This window comes from Rhea americana, unplaced genomic scaffold (assembly GCF_003343005.1).
Source record: "Rhea americana isolate MKP2758 unplaced genomic scaffold, rheAme1 scaffold_179, whole genome shotgun sequence".
NCBI lineage: Eukaryota > Metazoa > Chordata > Aves > Rheiformes > Rheidae > Rhea > Rhea americana.
This window is the reverse complement of record NW_028185916.1, coordinates 37,341-59,106: the sequence shown is the minus strand read 5'-3', so window position 1 is coordinate 59,106 and position 21,766 is coordinate 37,341. Positions and strand designations below refer to the sequence as shown.

General features: G+C 40.3%; 2 protein-coding genes and 1 non-coding gene across 9 annotated transcripts in view; 2 read left to right on the top strand and 1 right to left on the bottom strand.

Annotated features, from left to right (window-relative positions):
* Positions 1–408: 408 nt before the first annotated feature.
* On the top strand, positions 409–490 carry TRNAS-UGA (transfer RNA serine (anticodon UGA)). The gene has a single exon. It is a non-coding gene; the product is annotated as a tRNA-Ser (tRNA).
* Positions 491–6,780: 6,290 nt separating this feature from the next.
* DNAJC12 (DnaJ heat shock protein family (Hsp40) member C12) lies at positions 6,781–21,156 on the bottom strand. 7 transcript variants are annotated; one of them, XM_085301614.1, is made up of 8 exons: positions 19,225–21,156; positions 18,162–18,249; positions 17,738–17,880; positions 15,061–15,443; positions 13,667–13,745; positions 10,689–10,828; positions 9,477–9,675; positions 6,781–7,405 (listed from the first exon to the last, which is right to left on the bottom strand). In XM_085301614.1, exons 4-8 carry the CDS (start codon positions 15,136–15,138, stop codon positions 7,311–7,313), a joined length of 591 nt encoding a protein of 196 aa, XP_085157740.1. In that variant the 5' UTR covers positions 15,139–15,443; positions 17,738–17,880; positions 18,162–18,249; positions 19,225–21,156; the 3' UTR covers positions 6,781–7,310. The 7 variants fall into 7 exon arrangements, with proteins under 7 accessions (XP_085157740.1, XP_085157741.1, XP_085157739.1 ...); XM_085301615.1 differs by having other exon boundaries at positions 17,738–18,249; positions 19,225–19,593; positions 20,825–21,156; XM_085301613.1 differs by having other exon boundaries at positions 17,738–18,249; positions 19,225–19,657; positions 20,842–21,156.
* Positions 21,157–21,639: 483 nt separating this feature from the next.
* SIRT1 (sirtuin 1) overlaps positions 21,640–21,766 on the top strand; it is a 23,039-nt gene continuing 22,912 nt past the window's right edge. The window contains exon 1 of the mRNA XM_085301630.1: positions 21,640–21,748. Coding sequence (XP_085157756.1) covers positions 21,640–21,748 — 109 coding nt within the window. The remainder of the gene's footprint in view (positions 21,749–21,766) is intronic.

Genomic DNA, 21,766 nt, shown 5'->3' with positions numbered 1-21,766 from the left:
CAGACACCGTCGTCATGCTTCCCTTTGAATAACCCAGAAACTCGGACACTTCTTTTTCCTGAGAGGATATCTGCCTATGTTTCATTCAAGTTACTATCAACATAAGGACGAGTACGGTGGCCTGTGCTGTTAGAGCAGCGAAAAAAAAAATCACCGTGCGCTCAGCGCACTTACTTCACGGGCGGCGGCGGGAAAGCCCCAGCCCTGCCCCAGGGGCAGCGGCCGTTACGGCGGGGGAAGGGCGGCCCGCGCCGGCTCCCCGCAACCGTCCGCGCGCGCTTGGCACCGCCCGCCTGTGGCGCGGGCGGCAGCGGCGCCTCCCATTGGTCGCCTGCATGGCTGGGGGCGGGGTTTGGCGCGGCAGCGGCACCCGATAAGGAATCTTGCCTGAGTTTGTCGCTACCAGSAGCAGCGATGGCCGAGTGGTTAAGGCGTTGGACTTGAAATCCAATGGGGTCTCCCCGCGCAGGTTCGAACCCTGCTCGCTGCGGCCCGGTGGGGGTTCATTTTTCCACACACTCTTGCCTTTTAACGTCCAGTTTATAATCCTCATTTCTTCTCTCGCTCTTGAATGTTACTTTGAAGAAGGATTCTGTAGCATTTATCCTATTGCAGCTCAGCCACTGCCTACMCCCCTGTTCCCTGCTTCTGTCACAAAATTAAAAATAGTACTGGAGCAAAAATAGGTCCCCAGTGTCAATTCCCAGCTTTGCATTTTAAATGCCTATGATAAACAGCATGGGGTCTCACCACAGCTCATCTTCTTGTTCTAATGCCCAGGTCAGCTGTATGTACTGTCCAAACACAAAGCTCAGTATTAAGGCAACTCATTACACACAGACAGCCATGTGCAGCCTCAAAGGGCTAATGCCTGACCCGGTATCTTACAGCTGATACAAAATAAGTAAACTTTTGTCTGCAGCATGCTGTCTATATTCAATAGATTTGTTCCATCACATCTTCCTTGACATGAAGAAAGCTGGGGAGTCCGTGGTCAACTTTTGCTTTCAATCATATAAAATTTTGCTATCAATTATATAAAAACACCAAACCAAACAAACAAAATGTAGTTTAAGCTGGCAGCAGGACGAATGGTTCAACACGCTCCCAGCTCTGGGCAGTTCAGGTTCGGTTGCTTGTGTTTTTGCCAGGCCAAGTGCAAAGATGTTACAGGTTGTATTTCACCTCAGCATCAAATCCTAGGAAGAGCAAGGAAGTCTTGAGACCAGCCACCCACCCGCAGCACCAGCGGCCTATGGCGGGCCCAAACACTATGAGCCGGAATCCAGGTTGGAAATAGATTGCATAGCTAAGAAAATTCAGCTTTGTATTAGGTCTGTTTTTTAATTTCAGTGCTGTTATATCCCTTACTCAGGCCAGGCAGGGCCAGATGGCTCCGCAACACAGCGCAGTTCAAGTGGTGTGCTTAGAGCAGTACAGATGCCAGTAACTCTGCAAGATACCAGACCCTTCAGTGATCTTGCACATTTCCAATAATGATTTAAAAAATATATATATATAAAACTTCTTTTCCACACGTAAGAGTTGGCTTCATTTAAATAGACAAGCATGTAAACTTTTGTTGTTGTTATAGAACTAAAATCCCACCCTTGTAATCTAGAACAGATGAGAAAACTCTATTTTGCGTAATACAGTGTTTTTTATACCCCTCCAAATTAATAAAAAAAAATAGTTATAAAAGAATGAAAATACAAAACACAATGGACAAGCTTTGTGCTCAGTCCTTCTTTTCCATCATGTTACTGGAAAAGTGACAWTTTTTTTTTAGCTGACTACTCTAAGTGTCTTAATTCCAAAAGACACATTTCATTGCTTTAATAAATCTGAAAACAAAGCACTAACACGATAAATATTTATTAGGAAGTTTTCGTCTTCAAGATATCCTTTCCACTATGATCTTGCTGGAGATGAAAAAGTCAAACAACCAACTCCAAAACACAYACTTGATTTAAAATTTCACGTAGCAAAAAGGAAAAAAAAGTCAGAAAGGCATCTAGAATATTTGCATTTCATGAAACTTTTTGCATTGAAACTGATTTTCCCTTAAACTTGCAGTTGAAAAAGCAAATGAAGAGCAGTCAACACTCAAGTTACTTCCCACCCTCCCCCTTCAACAAGATTTATGAAAATGTTCCCATCAAGGCACTACAGAGGAAGAACCATATGATTTTAATTTCAGTTGTTTTTTGCAATTTTTTTTTTAAATTACCAGAGTAAGTAAGGCCTGCCACATAGTCTACTGAAGTTGCATACACATTATCAGCACTAAAATTCTGGCTGGGTTCAGCTTCCCCTCCTGTCACTTTTGCTCTCCTCTTTGTAGTGAAGGGGTAAAGCGCTGCCCTTCTGATTTGATTGCCTTTCTACACATCAGCTACCAGAGTGAGAAAGAGCAAGGCAGCCCAGAAGAAGTAAATGTAAGTTCTGTAAGGACTGAGACACAAGAGTCAAGCCTTGCCTCTTAAGAGGAGCTGCCTGCCTTTGGTGCCAAGAGGCCTTTGATACCTCCAGAGAAGCAGTTTTGACAAAGAAGGAAGCAAATCATTGTTTGCAAAGCACTGAGAACCACGCTGCAGCTCACACAAGGCTGGCAACCCTTCCAGACACCACCAGCAAGTTTCATTTTGTAGGAATAGTTCCCCCTCCACTGCCCCACTAAAAGAAGAAAGCAAGAACAAGCTACCAYGAAGATGCTATAGGGAGAAACAACGTATTAGTTTACTCTCCAGCATCCATCACCTGTAGCAGGTTATGATGTACATGACAAACCTAAGGCAGGTAAAACTTCCCAGTCTCTATATCGTGCGCCACAGTAAGGACTGAGGCACAAGCCTTTCAGAGCTGGGACAAAAAGCACTTGAASAGTCTCAGCTTCATTAATGTGAGAGGAAAGTGAGACCAAAGGAGTAAAGGGGAAAAAGGCAAACGTACGTAATGCCTGCATCGTGGCAGAGGCTTGCAAACTCTGCTAACAGCAGGACAAGCACGTACTCTGAGCCACAGTAATAACACCCAGCATAAGCTAACTGATACATATCACTCCACCTGGCAGCAGCAAGAGCTGATGACTTACTGAGTTGTCTTTTTATCTTTTGCTGTGTAATTTCACCAGCTTCATAACAGCTTCAGTTCTTACCTTCCCAGCAGCCTTGTCTCTTGTTTCAAGATATGAAAGCATAAGGTAGCAATGTTCATGCTCAGGAAATTAAAGTTACTCGGTATCTATTTTAGTCATCAGGACACTTACTTCTATTATAGCACATATAACTGCTTTTTTTCTTAAAGAACAAAACAAGAAATCAGGATACAATCTTGTCTGTCATTCAGTATTACTCAGGCTGGGATTTTAAGTCATRTACTATTTGTATTCATCATCAATATTTTAACTTTGCTCCTGGCATCTAGAAGTCTGGGAAGAACTAGAACATTCTCAATCTTACATATTCAGCATTTGCACAAGAAAAAGAACTAGTGCAATAATTAATATTAAAGCAATATTAATCTTCTATAATGCAAGAACACCCACAGCTATTCAATTTCACTGTAAGCTGCTGGCAAAATGGGAACCTAATTTGCTGATATTACAAAACTGGTCAATACAGTTTTGAAGACCAAGAATGCAGTTTTAGCCATTGTATCCTATTCTCTGTTTTTTTATTATCCTCATCACCTTTCCTGCCCCCCCATCTGCTATCACATAGCTTTAAGCTGAAATTTCATCAGTCCTCACAAGCCCCAAAAGACTAGGTTTAATCTACATCTTTAACAAGACACTGGAGGATCTAGGCTCACTTCTCAGAGCTGTTATTTTAATACCAAGCTAAGCTAAGCCACTTATAGAGCTCTTCCTAAAGAAGCTCTTGAGCACTGAAATGCTCAGGGGCTGCCAAGGGGAATCACTCACCACATCAGACTCCTCCAATATTCAGAGCAGCATAGGAGCTGCTAAAGAGGGAGCTGGGACCTCCCCTCCAGCGCTCACAGGTGGCTGCCCTCTCCCCAGCCTGAGATTCACAGCTGTGAGCCCCTGGCTTTCCAAAGCTCCTAACCCTAGAGTATGTCACCTGGGGTTGTTGCTGCTGTTGTTCCCCCACAACCATCCTTTTGCAGCTGTTCACAGTTTGCAAAAAAAATTCAGTTCTCCCTTGGCCACTGAAAAGCGCCATATACATGGCTGCATTGATGTCTAACCACATCGTTTCAGCGCTTGAGAGACACAGCTTCACCAGCCCTGCTCCAATTAATATCTAAGCATTGCATGCTTTGCGTTTGCCAGCACAGAGACCAACGCACCGTGTTACTTTGCATGACGTCACTTACGACATTTGCTGGCTCTTTTCCTTCTRCTAGCAATAAAACTTCTAGAACACTACGTAAGTGGAAAAAGAAGGATGAATAGCTTCTGCTTGGAGGGTGGGGGTGAGGTGTCCTGAAGCTAACACGATTTGTCATGTGTTTAATTCTTTGCTTTCGGAAGTGGGAAAGACAGCTGGGCTGCCCACTTATGCCAGTGAACTCTTCACACTGGTCACTGGTTCGCACTAATGCTGTCCCAGAAACAAAACCGGCTGCATGGCTTCCTTTGCTATTCCAGTACCTCTGGGTTTTCTCTCCTAGTAATAGGTTAATTCATCTCCATTTGAGAAACACAGAAAACTAGACCTTTCCAAGTTAAATGCATATGTAAAGATATGTGTATGTATATGTGTGTGTGTGTGTATATATATGTATATGTAAATGTATATAGAAGTGTTGTGCRTGTATGTATGTGTAAATAGAAGAAATGTCTACATCAGTGTACTAGAGAACCAATTAATAGCACTGACTATGACRCCTTCACTAGGGTAAAAATAAATTAGAGTATTGCAAAAGGTTGTTTGTTATTGGCTTTTGCTGGGCTAGGATTCTTCCAAATATGTGCAAATATTTATCTGTAATGAGTAGATGAAGGTATTTTGCCAAAACAGGCCATGTAATGATTGWCTAATAATAATACGTTGTAACAACATGAGAAATGTTGGTGCTAGTCATCYAAGGGCTGTATATCCATTTGACAAGGGAGTCCCATCTCTGTCCTGTCCTGTCCTCTCCCCCCACCCCCATTAGGTGCTAAATCATTCATCAGACTGCCCCCTTTTACCTTCAGGAGCAAGTGAAAAGGGGAGGGGAAAGTCTAAGCTACCATTTGGTCTAAAAGCTACCATTTGAGCCAATGTTCCAGCCAGCTGCATTTCAATCTTTTTTTTTTTTTTTTTTTTTTAAGAGAGAAAAAATATGTATTTTATTGCTCTGTATCCTTCACACAAGGTAGGGTTTCTTCTTCTGCTACTATTTGACCTTCCTTACAGTCCCTCCCCGATCAAATGGTTAGAAGATGACTTTCTTGAGCACATACCTTTCCATAAAGGAAAGCAGTACATGGACTTGAAGATATACAATCATGTTTAGCAGATATTAGCAGAGAATTATTATCTCTAATGTTTTCAGCTGCAAAGTAAGCAAAGGAAAAGCATCCAGAATCCACAAAAAATAGTTTTTTAGATAAGCAGCGGGATGTGCCATARAAGTAGCTGTCTACTGATCTCACCAAAGCAGATCAGTGTAGCTATAACAGCAGAACAGCAACACATTAATCTTCCATAAACAGATCAGTACAAACAAAACCAGAAATAACACTGGCATCAGCCCCTGTAAAGAAAACTGATAAATACACTGATAAGGTTAATGAGATATACATATTATTTGGGTTGCATTGGCAGGTGCATGTGTTACAATTTACAGCAAATAGACACAAAACAGGGAAAGAACAGCAGAAGATCTATCAGCACACCACACCACTGCATGGCAGAGCCAAGTATGACACCCCAGGCTTCGACCAGAATATTGTTTCCACATGGGGAGGAGACTAGTTTGGAGATTAGACTTTCCATGAGGATGCTAAGGATTCATAACAGGACTCCCTTAAGGTGTTCCCCGCTGAGAGGACAAGTAACAAGAAACTCAAGGGGGGGGGTCACAGAATCACAGAATGGTTGTGGTTGGAAGGCACCTCYGGAGATCATCTAGTCGAACCCRTCTGCTCAATCAGGGTCATCTAGAGCACGTTAGACCGGATCCTGTCCAGGCAAGGAGACTCCACAACCTCTCTGGGCAACCTGTGCCAGTGCTCTGTCACTCTCACAGGAAAGTAGTTCTTCCTCATATTTCAACAGAACTTCTTGTGTTTCACTTTGTGCCTGTTGCCTCTTGYCCTGTCACGTGGCACCACTGAAAAGAGTTCGGCCCCATCCCCTCGACACCCCTCCTTAAGGTATTYGTATGCATTGATAAGATCCCCTCTGGTGGATCTCTGTGGTGGGTAAAGGATTCCATTTCAACAAATGAGAACAGCCCCTTTCTGTATGTGTGCTGTTTTATTTGTTGTGATGAAATCACTGGCTACCCCAAAAACCAAATATCAGTAATTGACAAGGTTTACAAAGAAGAAAATAAGAAAATAATATAAAATAAATAAATACAGGATAAAAATTGAAAGATTGCCCAAAATATTAAAAAATGTTTCATGTTTGATTTGTACACATTAATGCTGACCAGTCCTGGTTCTTCATTCCCTACCATACAAAATCTGCAAGACCCTGTTTATGAGGCCACAGCAGGGAGGGAAAATACTATTAAGCCACAGGACAATGTTGGCACACATACAGTGGGTACAGATGTCCAGTAATAAACCTGGGCTGGAAGAAAGCTACTAAATAATAGTGTACTAATAATACTAAGTTGCAATAGTGAATGCATGCAATATAAATCACTACAATAAGTGCAATGCAACAGAGAGGTAACCCAGAGTACCTAAATTTAGAAATAAATATAGTTTTGCTTAAAGTTCCTTGACACGTAGCTTTTGGTTTACCAGCACTAACAGCAAGAGTTCCTGAAGTTTAACAATGATTTTTGATTTTACTGAGAGTACATTCTTATAGCATCACAGTACCGACAAAAATATTCACTACACAATATTTAAAAATACAGGAAACAGTAGACATTAGATAACTATGCACAAAGACTATTTATATTTATACTGAAAAGAGTACTGCTTGCTGATTAAACAAAAAGACCTGCATCTGCAAAGCTCATATATGTGGGTTAACAGATCAGTATTAAGACACCATTTATTGGAACAACATTCACAGAGCAATGAGTGAGTACCAGAYACAAACAACATATAACTCCTGGCAAAAAAATACTGACTTGGTGAACGGATAATCTTGCACTCTTGAGAATTTTGCATTTTAGATTTCATAGTTTCTGAATTTCCTCAGAAGCTCTGATGGAGCATCCCCTGACCAGCGAAAACGCAAGTGCCAGTAATTTGCCTCCGAAAATCCTGAGAAAAGAGAAAAAAAAAGACTAAAYAAATTATTAGATATGTATGTATGTAAAACAAACTTGGCTGAAATAATACTTGACAATCTTCCCAAAAAAACAATTAAAAAATTGGACACTTTCAGTGTCCTTGACTRGCAGGGCACCATTTGAACAAAAACCTCAAAGACACCATGCAAGCACCAAACTTCAAGATATCTATTACCTGGAAAGAGTTCAAAGGAGAAGAGCAAGAATGATGAGCAGTCTAAAAAATAAGACTTACAAAGAAGAGAGAACAAATTGCATTTGCTTAATCTAAAGAAGACAGAGAGGGTAGCGTGATAAATCTCCAAGTATGTTTAAGGCAGAAGCATAAAAGGAAGGGATAGTCTATTTTCCATGTCTCTGGTGGATTAGTCAAGTAGTAATGCACTTAACTACAGTCAGGAATATTCAAATTAGGAGATACTAAGACAAAACTTCCAAATGGCAGGAGGAGCAGAGCACTGGATTGGTTTGCCTGGAAAGGCTGAGGAGCTTCCACCTTGGGGCACTTTTAAGAACAGATTAGACTCCCCGTCTCTGAGGAATGATGTGGGTGTCGATGGGCCTGCCCATACACAAGGGACTAGAGGATTTTTTCAGGCCCATATACAGTGGTTTACTTCTATGATCTGTTGGTCGTGAACACTAACGTGATCTTCCTGTATCAGAAAGATTAAATCTATTACCAGAATTACTACTAACTCAGGCTGAAATAGYTGTAGTCTGTAATTCTCAGGAACCAKAGAATTCTCAGACAGAACCTAAAAATACTTCATTTTAAARGGGAGAACAAATATAAATTTTCCTGGACTAAGACAAAAAAAAAATTATCAACATCTCAACAGCCAGTGTGAACAGTGAAAAGCAATATAAGCCTTGAAGAATAAATGCATTCTAATGTTCAAATTTATTAATATAAATATATTCCTACYGAATAAATTTGGTAGATAGATTTTTAGTAGAGATTTTTTAGTTGATATTTTTCCCGTATAAATCTATGGATTAAAAAAAAAAAAAAAAAAAAAAAAGAAAAGAAAAAGAAAGCAAGCCTGCAAAGAAAGCTCACCATCACAAAGAATTAGTTGATGTTTTCTTTGAAGTTTTACTTTTACAAAGGATACAGCGCTGATTAATTACTTAAAAATAGTGAATTGTATAATGAAGATGGTAATTTGTTATAGGGCATCATTTTTTAATATTAAGTCTTCAGTTATGCCTCATACACATTTGCTGTTAGAATCTTCTTATCTATTTTCTGCATTCCACAAATACTGGGGATTAAACTAGATTTTGTTCCCTCATAGTTTAATTTCATTTCTTATTTGTCTGATCAAACTAGGAAGAAATGACAAGATTTTGTTTAATAGTAGTTCTCTGATAACATAAACCCAAGATTATGAAACTACTGAAGCATCAGGTAGAACACAGGACGGGCCTTTTAAGTAACCTGAAATTCAAGCATACTAACCTGAACAACAGATGGAAAATACTGACTGTCCAGATCATAGCTTTCAAAAGAGACATTTATTGTGGTGTATATATTATTTTTTAAAAACTTGTGATAAAATATAAAAGAACTCAATACAAGAATACAAGAACTCCTGTAAACTGTGCATGAGTATTGAATGCTGGATTAAACAAAAATGAATATAATGTCTGACTGTTTTATTTAGTAGTTGAAAGCGGGGGTTTTTTTAAATACTTCTGGAAACAATTGAGAAACCTTTTAACTTTTTGATTTAGCAGGGAAACTAAACTTTCCTTTCTGGTTTAAGACAAATTGTCTCCTCTTCTCCATTTTTTAGTTTTACCAGCAAACGAGGATGCAAACATGGCGTGGGAGAGGAAAAAGGGCCTGAAAGCCCCAAAGTTAAATGAAAAAAATACATGACAAAAAACAAAAACAAAACCCCAACCCAGAACCACATTTAARGAGCTACCAATTAAATATATTATTTGGGGAAAAAATTTCTCATGACTGAAATCCTCAGTTTCAGGCCAGTTCTTGGATTCTGCAATCTTTTGTAACTGCTGGTCTCACTTACTTGGGGAGTCTGGATTCTTTGAAGTCTGTGGTTTCACATCAGGAATTGCAACATCTTCTTGCTCCCTGCTCCCATCTGACAATCCATCCTCACTGTTCTTAGTCTGTTGGGTCAAAATCTCACTAGTTATGTTGTTGCTATTATTCACAGGAGCTTCCAGCATTTGGTCCTTCTTACTTTGGACAGCCCAATGCATAGACTAAAGAAAAACAAAAATAACAACTAAAAAACCAACTCCTGTGTTATAAAAGTTTTTTTTTTTTTTTTTTTCTTAAATGGTTACAAACAGAAACACATACTAGAGAGAAACTTGCCGGTCAGTGGGATATGGAAAGCATAGTAACATATTGCAAACAGGATTTCAGGAGGCACTCTAGATATAGTTTATGTCAGTGAGGATGAAGAAGAAAATGTAGAAGTGCACCAAATAATTCTGAAGTACTCATGGGTCTTTTGTCCACAATTTCTTCTGTCATGACTTCAAAAACTTTTTAAGAGAGCTTACGTGACTTAGAAGATTTCCATTTTTAAAGCTGTCTTTGATTTCAAGATGCCCTTTGAAAGCAAGATGATTTTGAAAGTTTTACTATTGTGGTCTGTGGAATGCCTGTTTGGAAGTGAACCAAGCCTGATGGGATTCTTCCATCAAACTGTTACACTCATTTTGGTAAGAACAGTGATTGAAAAGTCACAGTCACAAATCACCCCACCAGCCTTGCAGGGCCTTTCCAAAAACTTGTGTGAAGCCCAAGGTTCCAAGAGAACATCATCTACATTTGTCAAAGAGCTCATTATGTAATCAGTTAGCATCAAAACTACCTGATAAGTAATATACCAAAAGGAGAAAATACTATATAAAGGTGCTACCTTTAACCTAACTTTGAAAACAGATAAAAGGTTCCTACAAGAATCAAAGTGTGCTGAAGCATTTGAAAAAGTGCTCGCATTACTTAAACTTCATATAACACACATGAAGGTGGCAATTTGATAAATTCCCTCTAAAACTACTAGTTCAAAACCCTTCTATGAATTGGCTTCTTTAGTCCTCCATTTTTTTTTTCCATTACCTTAGACATCATTCTACACTATTCCTACCCCCTAAATCCACAACTGCAGAAGTGTTGCAACTTACCCTCACATTCACTGGAACATTTCGCTTGGACCAGCTCTACTTTCCCCACTACTGAAYGCCCAAATGTAAACAACACCCACCGTCTTCACCGAATTGCTCAGGGCCTCCCACTGCTGGAACGGAATGGTGATTTTGCTCCGTCGCCAGTAATCATAGCGAGCTCGACTCTCTTCATTAGCAAGAATCTCCTTAGCTTGCTGCAGCTTCTGAAAACTCTCCACTAGAACACAAACCAAAAGATGCTAAAGCCAACACTTGTCTTTAATGAAATTTCAYATGTGAAAGGGGAGCTGCCAACAGTTGCTTAAAGCAAAGAGAGCAGAGTAGACAGGAGGAGAGAACTGAGTGAACCACAGGTCTGTAGTTGCTCTGCTTAAGGCTTTGCAAAGTTTTAGCTGGCTTTAGAACTACAGCACCGTCCATGGATTTGACGTCTGCCTCAAATGAGTGCTAAAATGCTCATTTGTCTACTGGTTTCCTGAATTTTAAGTTTGGCGAAGCATACAGAACAGCAGGCAAAAGGCACTTGTCACCCCTGTAAACACCATTTCAGAAATGGAAATTAAACTGGAATAATCATGCTTAGAAGATACACAGGTATATCCACAACAGCAAGGAAGTCAGAGCAGAACGCAACACCAAGAAAATATGGGGGAGGGGGAATGAGAAGGAAAAAAATGACAAGCAAGCATAGGAATGTAAATATAGTGCAAAATACTAACGTGCATTTCGTTAAGCAACTTTTTGACATATTCTAAAATTTTATCTTGGATACCAGGTTGCATGAATGAACACTTACTTTTCCCTACAGGAGGATTTTTCATTAACTGGTTACTAAGGATGCAGCTGCATGTTACTATTTGTAGAAGGGCCATAAAGCTTTACATTTTATCTGAGAGTCACCCACATTAGAGTGACATATTATTATTATTATTCATTTACTCCAGTTTACAAATTAGAGAGATTTCTTTTGAAATATGCTGAACCCAAACACTAATCCAAACTGACAACCATAAATCAAACACCAGACATAGGTTCTATTAAGTTTCCTTTTTCTGGTGTAACTCATTTGGAACAAATAAAACCAATCTTTTTCAATTACTCTTCATTAAGCTTTATTAAGTTGATGAAATCAACAATATAAAGTAAATTTTCACTAGTAATGTGAAATGGCATTTAAAGTGCATCTAGCAGGTTCAGGTACATGGAGCATAAACTACTACACATTAACAAACAAAGCTGCTCCAATATTTGGCACTTGGCTTTTCTTTTTGAGTTACTTGATTTCAGTGAATGTAAGGGGGAGCTGGGATGCAATGGGATCGATTCTAGTCTCTGTCTCCCTACTGCAATTGCCAGAATTTGCTGCAGACAAAATTGATTACATTGGCTTCATCAGTACTTCTGCCGTCTCTTAGAATAAGTTAACTACTACGTACTAGGTTATTAAAATAAGTGCTAGGCTGTCTCTCAAACACTTCCAAGAGGCTCCTTATCAGGGAATCTCAAAGTGAAAAAATCTTATCTACTTCACTTTTTAAATCTCCTTGTCAACCCACCAAAATTAGATACGGAAATAAAGATTCATCATAATCCATCATTACGGAAAACCAAGTCCTGCTGAAAGCTTTCCTAGAGGCAGCGCAGCAGGAGTGTCATTTAACTCATGCTGTGTTCCCAGCTCTGCACCCCAGCAGGAGGTATGGATGCGAAGGTCAAACTCACACAAAGGCGAATGTTTGAATGCTTACCTTGTTCAGACAGCTTACAATTAAACTAAGAGGAAGAATTTCTGCATTAAGCAAAATGGGATGTAATTTCATTATTCTMCAACAAATTTTGGTGGTTTTAAGAACTTAGCACTCTAAGCACATCTTAAAAGGGAAGTAAAGATAAGCTCTGCTTCTGTTCTCCTTACTCCTGCATACTCTGATCAAAAAATAAGGATAAAACAAATAGAAATGTATTTGGGTTCTGTGCGCTCAGTTCCCCCCAGCCTTCTTTGAAAAATCACAGTCACCATGGAACTCAAAAGAAATCTTACATATTTCCATAATAAAAATGACAGTGATGAAAATCTACACACAGAATTTTTAGGAAGAGGTCCAAAAGATGGATAAAGTGTTTTTCTGATTAATTTAATTAATTCCTCAGATATTAACAATTATGCTCAGGTTATTTTTTGTGCTTATTTTTCTYACTCCAAGCAAATACTGCATTCTAATGATTCAAGCCTTGTAAGTAGAAATATTTATTTGAAGACATAAATTCTTAATAGAAGAGAAGGGAGGAAAATATAATCTTCAACATCATGTTATATTGAATAGAATTCAAGAGAATTCAATATTGAATGGTTTCTTCTGCAAATTTTTGATCATAAGTAAGATCAGAACAGTCTTTATCTTAACAATATAAAGTAATCAGATGCCTGTGATTCCTGATGAGAACTATCGTTTTAGTGCAAAYGGGTAAGATTGTCTTCAAATAGCTCAGGTGCTACTTTGAGGTCACAGGTATGGTTTGGGCATGATGAACTGCATGCTTTCATAAACTCGGACATCAGCTGCTGTTCTACRAACAGATGGCTGCTCCTGTGTTGCTGGCTTCTCTTTATTTCCARTTATTAAATTACATTAAAAGAAATTAAAGTACATTTAATATGGTCCTGATGTGCCTGTTCACGAAAGCAAATTATCTGGTTGACACAACTGTGGCATTTGAGTGCCATGGAGCACAGAAGCAGGTCAACCGCATATGTCTAGAAAGGGATATAACTTCTGAATTAAAAGATGTTCTACCACAGAAACAAACAAAAAACAAAATCAAAAACTCTTAGAGACAGAGAAAACAAGCATCCTTCTGCTCTACCTAGGAGTGTGTGCTAGAATAGAATATTAAAGCTGGCTATTAAAGGACAGTACATTCAATACACATGGCAATTAAAATGTAGGAGTATGGGGGAAATAATATTTAATAAAATATTAAAGCTGAATTTAATATCTTAGTCATATTAATAGAAGCGGGGGAAAAATGTTTTTAAACAGGGAAGATTACATACCTGCTTTGGGGTTTCCAGGATGTTTGTCAGGATGACATTCAAGGGCTTTAATCTTAAATTCTGCAAGAATTTGTTCAACCTAAACAGAATGTCAAGGTTTAAAGTGAGTAATTACATGCACACAGAAAAGATTTTTGAATTTACTTTTTGAAAAAGGTTTGGAGGCACAACAATTGATGTTAAAAGGCTTCCGCTTGTTCATTTTACAAGCTTTATTGCAACTAAAATAGGTAACAACAACCACCTGTCTGCTGCACAGCTTATTTAAATTTCATTTTCCACGCACGCACCCTTCCCCTGTTCTTTGGGAAGCTCCGTTAGCCAGTGTGGTGGCAAAACCACAGCTCATTTCAACGCTGCCCTCTGCTGGGACACCTTTTTAGTAGCTATGTAAGGAAAAGATGTTTTAATTTGCCTTCCGTAACAGAGCAGCGATGCTTACCTAACACGCCTTCTGTGTTGGAAAACACGGTACTTTCTCCACATTTAACTATTAGGGCAAATTAGAGCATCTGATTATATTTACTGAACAAAAGATTTTCCACACTTGATGCATCATTCACTACAGCAGTGTAATTAAAACTCCCTTTCCAAAATCCAAATCCAGTCCTACTTAACACAGCAACTAGATTACAAATATTAGTATAATACTAACTATCCAAACAATGTTATATGGACACGAACATCTTTAGGAAGAAGAACGCTTGTATTAGCTACAAATCATTCCACAGTTGCTTAGATAGATCTCAGCCTATAGTATGAAATGGTATGTATCTGCTACCAAAACAAATGACTAAAACTAGTATTTGAACATTTAAAATCATTAATACGATGAACAAAGAGATCAGGGTTTTTTTTTTTGTGTGTGTGTGTGTGTGTGTGTGTGTGTGTGTGTGTGTTTCTCACAACCAATGGTTACTTTATTAAAAATGAATATATACATCTATTTAAAAAACTGAGAAACTCAGTCATCTAGTACTATGAACATCCACTGTGTTAGTTGCACATATATAGCTTTTATTATCTTTTAAAATCATGAATATATTCCAAAATACTATTTTTATGCTTTCAAAWTTATGGAGTTGGCTCTTAATACGTAACCATATCACGTGTTGAACAAAACTAATGAATAAGCCATCATTTCAGTTGCATCTGTAACAAAATTCTGTTTTACGAAACATTTTTCATATGAGCCTTATTCCAGGATCTTAGCGTGATCAGTTAATTGAACTTTGCAATGGGGAAATACTTAAAGGAGGCAAGAAAGATGGTCGATGATGCATTTCAGCTAGTCCTACCCGCAGGAGAACCGGCTTCGGCTCCCCCCCGTAGAAACCCAAGCACACTCCAAACACTTTCAGCCCGGGGAGGCGGCAGGGGGGACTCCTGCTTACCGTGGACAGCTCATCGCACCCCAGCAAGCTGTAGTAATCCTCCAAGTCATCCGGGCTGCCGTGCCAAATCGCATCCATGGGGGCAAGTCCGCTGGCCTTCCTCAAGCCGAGGCACCGGGCGTCCAAAATACGCGCCCAGTGCAAAGCTCGCCGGCTGCCTCAGAACGAGCCGAGGGAAACGGGCTGTTCCCACGCAGCCCCGGAGCCCTCTCCGGCGCTTTTGAACGGAGGGAGCTGACACGCACGAACTCCCGGGGAACCTCCGCTCTCCATTGGCCCCTGCAGGATGCCAGTCCGGTTGCACAAACCCGCTGATGGCAATGCTCCCTGGGACTTGTAGTTGCCAAAGTAACTGCAACATTGAACTCTGGCTATCGTCCAGACTGGAAAGAATTCAGGATACTAAGCAAAATCTAGCTGTATTTGAGACTCAGGTCCTGCCATCATGCATATATCCAGGTCAAATCAGGCACACACTTAAAGGCTTGCTTGCACCAGGACCTGTATTTTTTGCATCCCTGCTAYGACAGAACAGGGTGAATCTTTGGTCTTTGAAGGCTAGACAGGACACACAGATATTTTATTCTTCAAAAACCAGCAGTTCACCATTTCTGCACGTAAAWTTTGTGTCTGATAAAATTAAGACTATCAAAACTTACTGTCTTATTGTACTTACTGTCTATTATCAAAAGAAACATTCTTCTCATGCATAATTACTTTCAAATTCTGTCTTGAAGGTCTTYGTCATACACGTAGTAAACACTCCTTGTTAAATTCATTCTACATTGAAGTGAAATGTCTTTAAGCTTGAAWGGTGATTAATGACCAAGGCCTCAGTCTCACAGAGACCACTGATATGCTTTACTGTACTCTCCTATGATCCATTCTTTAATAAATAAATACATAAATAAATTCCTAAGTGTAATTCTAGCCATTCACAGAAGTCTTTTCTCTGGAGCCTGTAGGGCTCTCTTTATTTCCCTCTATCCCTGCAAGATCTTTCTAATGCAAGATGTTTAATGTCATCAAATATTGCTGATTCTTTAAAATAACATTTACARATTTATGTCTTGAATATTTATGCAATTTTAGTTGCAGTGACCTAGTAGGTGAGAGTTTATGTTCAACAGATACACAGGGTGTGACTGTGGCTAGAATAGCTGTACGTTAATCAGAGAAGAACTCAGTGGCCATTCTGAATGCTATTTTTGTACTTACAACTGCTTTATTGTTATTACTATTTTATGATGTACATTATTAATCTTTTAAAATTTTCTTTCTATATATTATATTAGCTTTCTACTACTTTCTCTTTAACATAGAAGGTTGTATTGTCTGAAATTACCTATTTTACTGTACATTCAGATAGTCTAATAAGATAGTAAAATACAAAAAGTGCATAAAAAGAGCCAATAACATATTTTAATTAAATACTTAATTATTCATTAAAATTAAATATTTACTTTATTAAGCAACAAAGCACAAATCTCAGTGGAATGATTTAAATCTGCTAGAAATACTAACTACCATATTTCTCAGAGCAGACAAGCTAACTGATATATTTTTTCAGCAAAGTGGAAGAACTAACAGTTACAAATCTCTCCATCTCTCCCACTCCTAACTTAACAACAAACCACAAAAGCATAATAGAAAGAAAAAAAAAGCCTTTTAGCAAGAGATCATGTAAATATTTAAATAGATTGTACTTTGTGGGAGGATAAAAAACAAACAGCTGTCCCTGTTCCCCAGCAGCACTTCTGACATACCATTCTCGTCCAAGTATTTCTTGTATATTTGCATAAGGTGAAAGGGAAAGATCTTTAACCCTATTTCCCCCTGGGATTCAGCAGCTATTTTTGTGCTGCAAGGTGAACTGCAGGTCCAAGAGTAAAACTCAGCAGACTAAAGTGAGTTTCTTGCTCACTCTGGTTAGGAAGCGCCACCCAGGGAATCTGCTGGCCAAGGCCCTGGACTCATCCATATTCAGTCCGTTCAGACTGAATAACGGAAGGCCTGACCGGCACCGCCGCAGCCAGCACACTGCAGTTTTTCCCCTCCCAAAGCATTCCCATACTTGGGACAAAACACCTTCGTAGCATGGTCTGAAGGTTTGAATGTAGGTGACAGCTAAATCTGAACTGGAGAAGGCTCAAAACAATGCTTAACTACCTGCGTACACATATTTACCCGGATCGAACAAGCCAGGCTCTTCTTATCCACTTAGTCTGCGTTATTAATAGAAAAAACATGAATTCAAATTTCATCACTGTTCATGATACTGCATAGTAACTCAGCCTATTAACACTCCTACTGATTTCCACAGGACAAGCGCAGGGCAAGGCATCATCAAAAAGGAGGGTAAGAGAACCTGCATATAATACATAGACAAAGTATGGAAAGCATTCCCAAGAGATGAAGTTTATGTGAAAGAGAATCAGGGGGCAGAAGATGGCACAGTGTGTGAGCACATGTTCTGCTTCGTGTTGCTCAGAACATACAAACAGTACAGAATATGAGGAAATCTGGTATTTGTTCTCTGTACCCAACCACAACAAAATGTTTCTACTCACTCCTAACATAGCATCTACAATTTTTGCTTGCTTTGCGTCACTGACAGGTGAAACAACATGACACCCAATCTTGGTTCAATATAACAGAAGGTTTACCATGAACTTACAGAAGTCCAAAATGGTCCTTTAAGTAAATCAGCAAAATCTGTAAATCTATATTTGAATTGATGAAGCAGGAATTTATTTCCATAAAATGCATCAAATTCTTCCAGTATCACTTCTTCTCAATTGACTTTACTTGTCTTGCTTCCTGAGGACAAAGAGTACACATTTTCACAAAGTTCAAGGCACAATATAACTGAGTTCTGCTGCATTTTGTGCTCTATCCTTGTCCCAGCGTATGCTTAGACCTGCAGAAACAGGAGAGGACCTAAGCAGCGCCAAACTGGCTTCCCAATTTAGGGGCAACAACTGCTATAACAGTTATAACATGCATAAATGCTTGTAACACTACTATCAGCTTTAGGAACCTTGATTCCTTTCCTTTCCTCAGCATTGCCTTTTCCAGAAAGCTTTAGATCATGCACTTACTTAGTAATGAATTTTCTTCATTAGAACACTGTCTTCATGTAAACGCACACCGAAGTTACAGTATCAGAGTCACACTCCTCCTTTACCGCTGACAAAAATATTGTGCATGTGCTGTTAGAGAAATCTTGAATCTTACCTCAGTGTCAATAAGGATAAAGGATGCATGCATTCAGATTTGCTTGGAATAACTAARAAAAACCTCCTATGATTCACATTCAGTTACTTCACAGCGTATTTTTGAGATACARGTCCCCAATAAAAGAAATACAGTTTCAGAAATGGTATGTTTATCCAGGGGTCTTGTTATTAGTAAGTGAAAGAACGAGGGAAAAAAAGAATTAGAATTTTTTCCCCACAATTACATGTACCATCTATAAAACCAGTTATAGGTAAAACAATTCCTTTTGAAGCTCAAACTAAGCATCAACTATTTTAATCAGAAGTACAGCTTCTTTTTTTTTAAAAAAAAAAAAAAAAAAGCTGATGGTATCAAGGCCTGAAAGGGATAAATTCTGCCTACCTAACCTTGACCTTGCCACTAAACTTGGATATTTTGTTGTAATAAATTCACTAAAATTATTCTGTAAATAGCTTCTGATATTAAGCAGTAGCACATTAAACAAAACAGTATTTACATTGATATCCATAAAGCTTACATCAAAAGCTTTATGTAGGTGGTAATTCTTAGGTAATAAAATCAAAGTAGCTGCAAAAAATATTTATCCTTTAAAAAAAAAGAGTTGATTTTTTGAAAGCAAACTGATAATATCAGTTCAGTTCAGGAACAAGTAAGCGAATGAAATGATACTGTAAAGCTAATTCAGCCAACACTCCACATAGCTGTCTATGGTTATTTCATTCTTTAATTTGTTATGGTGAAAGAGAAAATAAGCATACTTTATACATTCTAGAGCCTACTGTTAGGCTTATAAGCAATGTCACAACACAAATAAGCAATGAGCAGGATACAATTTATTAATTTGCAGGCATAGGCTATTCACATATCAGAGGGACAGAAAGAGAGATCAATTAATAGCTAGCAAATAAAGCAGAGTCTACATACCACCAAGCAATTTGGGCTCTCAACCTCGAGGAGTTTCCTGGTCAGGCATCCCCAAACCAGGGAGGAGGCGACTTGCATCTGTCTCTCCTAAAGCGAGTCCTCTTCCCTTACCTATAGATATACGTGACAGCAATGACCACAAGTTATACGACAAAGCTTTGTTCAGCCGGTGGAACTAAGATGTGGTTCAGATGAAACAAAGATGTGGCTCCAGGTGGTCACTTCYTGGCAGATCGTCCWGCTCACAGGACAGTGCAGCTGTCCAAGTTCTGCTGACAGGACAATGCAGCTGTCCAGGTCTTATTAATAAGCAAGTTGTATCAGCCCTCAGGTATCCGCTCACATTAATAACAGCGGCTGGAGAGCAGCCTGTGGAAGCAGGTGTACTTAATCAATATAACAAGGGGTTCAGTGTAGCCTCCCCTACACCTACCTATACAGCAAGAAATACAAGCAAAAGAAATTAAAATATTCTGAGATGTCTTTCACATTGGTATTTCAACTGAAACTCAGCAAAGCACAAAAATGAAAGAACAGCAAATATGTCCTGCAAGGGCAGTTCCCTCAGCCACCTCTGTTTCACTTCTACTAAATACGATTTTATCATGCAGACCCCTGTTGACCATATTTGAACTGCGTCCAGTCCAAATCTGTTTCCCTAAAATTCCAAATTTCACAGTGTACAAAAGTAATAGGATAACACCTACACAGCCGTCTGACCACTAATGTATCTTGCAAGGTGCAGTAGAAAAGATGCCCATGCGCAGTGAGAATTAAGCRTATAAATACCTATCATCTTAGTCAATACCTCTTCTGCAAAGGAAAATAAACTCAAGACAGACCAAAACAGAAATCCTAAGAAAAAGTATAAAAATTAAAAAATATTATTAACGATCTATGAGCATTGCACAGCAGCCACAGCCTGGAGTCAAGAGCCAGCTCGTCTAGCTGCCTGTGTCATGGCTGCTGTTTAGTGCCACTTGGAAATCAGGAAGCCTATTGCACTCTTTAGGGCTGGGGACATCAGAAAGACCCAGGGAAGCAGCCAAATCCTGTCCAGACAGAACTTCCAGGTAAAAAGGGAATAGTCCAAGAAAAACCATGCGTGGTAGCTCAGTATTTACTATACAACRATGGTCCACAATTCAGCATCAAGGCTGGCCATTACAAGACGGCCTCTACAACTACTGTTTAAGTAACAGAGGTCACTGAAAACACAGGTCACCAGCTACTGGCGTATGTACCATTAGGGAAYGAGAACACAAAAAAAATTGTGAATGTCACTAGAAAAAAACCCTGCTCTTCCAAGTTAGCATCAAGTCCCTAGTAAATTATGCAGGCTCCATTCTTAAAATATGTTAAGAGGGGTTCTGAAAAAAAAACACACAAAAAACTTCTAACTCAAGAGTTTAAGTATCAGGGCAATGTTCAAGCATCCCTATCAAAACCTCAACCAATAGGTGCAAAAAAATTTTCGATGTAGTCAGCAAACAAGCTGACTGTCCTGACAAAAGGTGAAATCCAGAAGTATTTTTCTTTTTATCCTCAGGTCAGTTCCACGTTTACAGAAAAGCATTTACAAACCTTGCAGTAAAGCTACCTGAGAAGCAAACGCACCGAGAGGAAGACTCTTACAAGCTTTCATGGCAGGTTTAATCCTGCCAACGGGACGGCTATGGCGAAATCCAACCTAGTGCATCAAGTCAGTGAGTCAGTGACAGGAAACACCTTCCTCCCCTTCAGCAAAAAGCATTGCATATTTTATATCTTCATTCTAAAGCCCTTTATAAAGAAAATTGAGCATTTTTAGTATTAAGCGACAGAAACGGCTGGAGCTGCGAAGGAAGCCTGAAACCGCCATTTGCCAGTCGCTGTCCCACCACAGGCACCAGCCCCCGGGGCGCACTGCAAGCAGCAGAGACAAACTTCAGGCAAAACGAAGCCCCCCTTTACCCCCCTCGCCCCGCCCCAGGCTAACACASGGGCACCGCGCCCCGCCGCCGCCGCCGCGACGGTTACGCTCCCCACACAAGCGACGGTTACACCCCCACCCCCACCCCCGCTCCCGCCCCCTCCCGGGCGCGGCTCCGCGCGGCCACGTGACGAGCAACCGCCATGGCGCGAGGGGCGGGCGCGCCGCGGCGGGGAGGGGGGGGAACCGCGGGCGGTGCCGCGCGAGTGCTCTACCGGCGCGAGGGTCGCGTGACGCGAGCTGCGCCCCGCCCCCCCGCCTCACCCCCCTCACGTGACCCGGTTTGTTGTTGTTGCGGCCGCTGCGGGGCGGGTGCCGCGTGGGCGGTGGCGCGGTCACGTGCCGCATTTAAATCGCTCCCTGGGGGTGGGGGAGGGGGCCGTGGCGGAGGCGCTGCTGCGCGCTGCGCCGGGCGGGAGGGGGGCGGCGGTTGCTACTCCAAGATGGCGGACGGGGAGACTCCGCTCCTCGAGCCCCGCGGCTGCGGCCCCGGCGGCGCGGCCGGCAGCGCCGAGCCCGCTCCGAAGCGCCAGCGCCTCGACTCGGAGGACGGTGGCGGCGGGCGGGGCG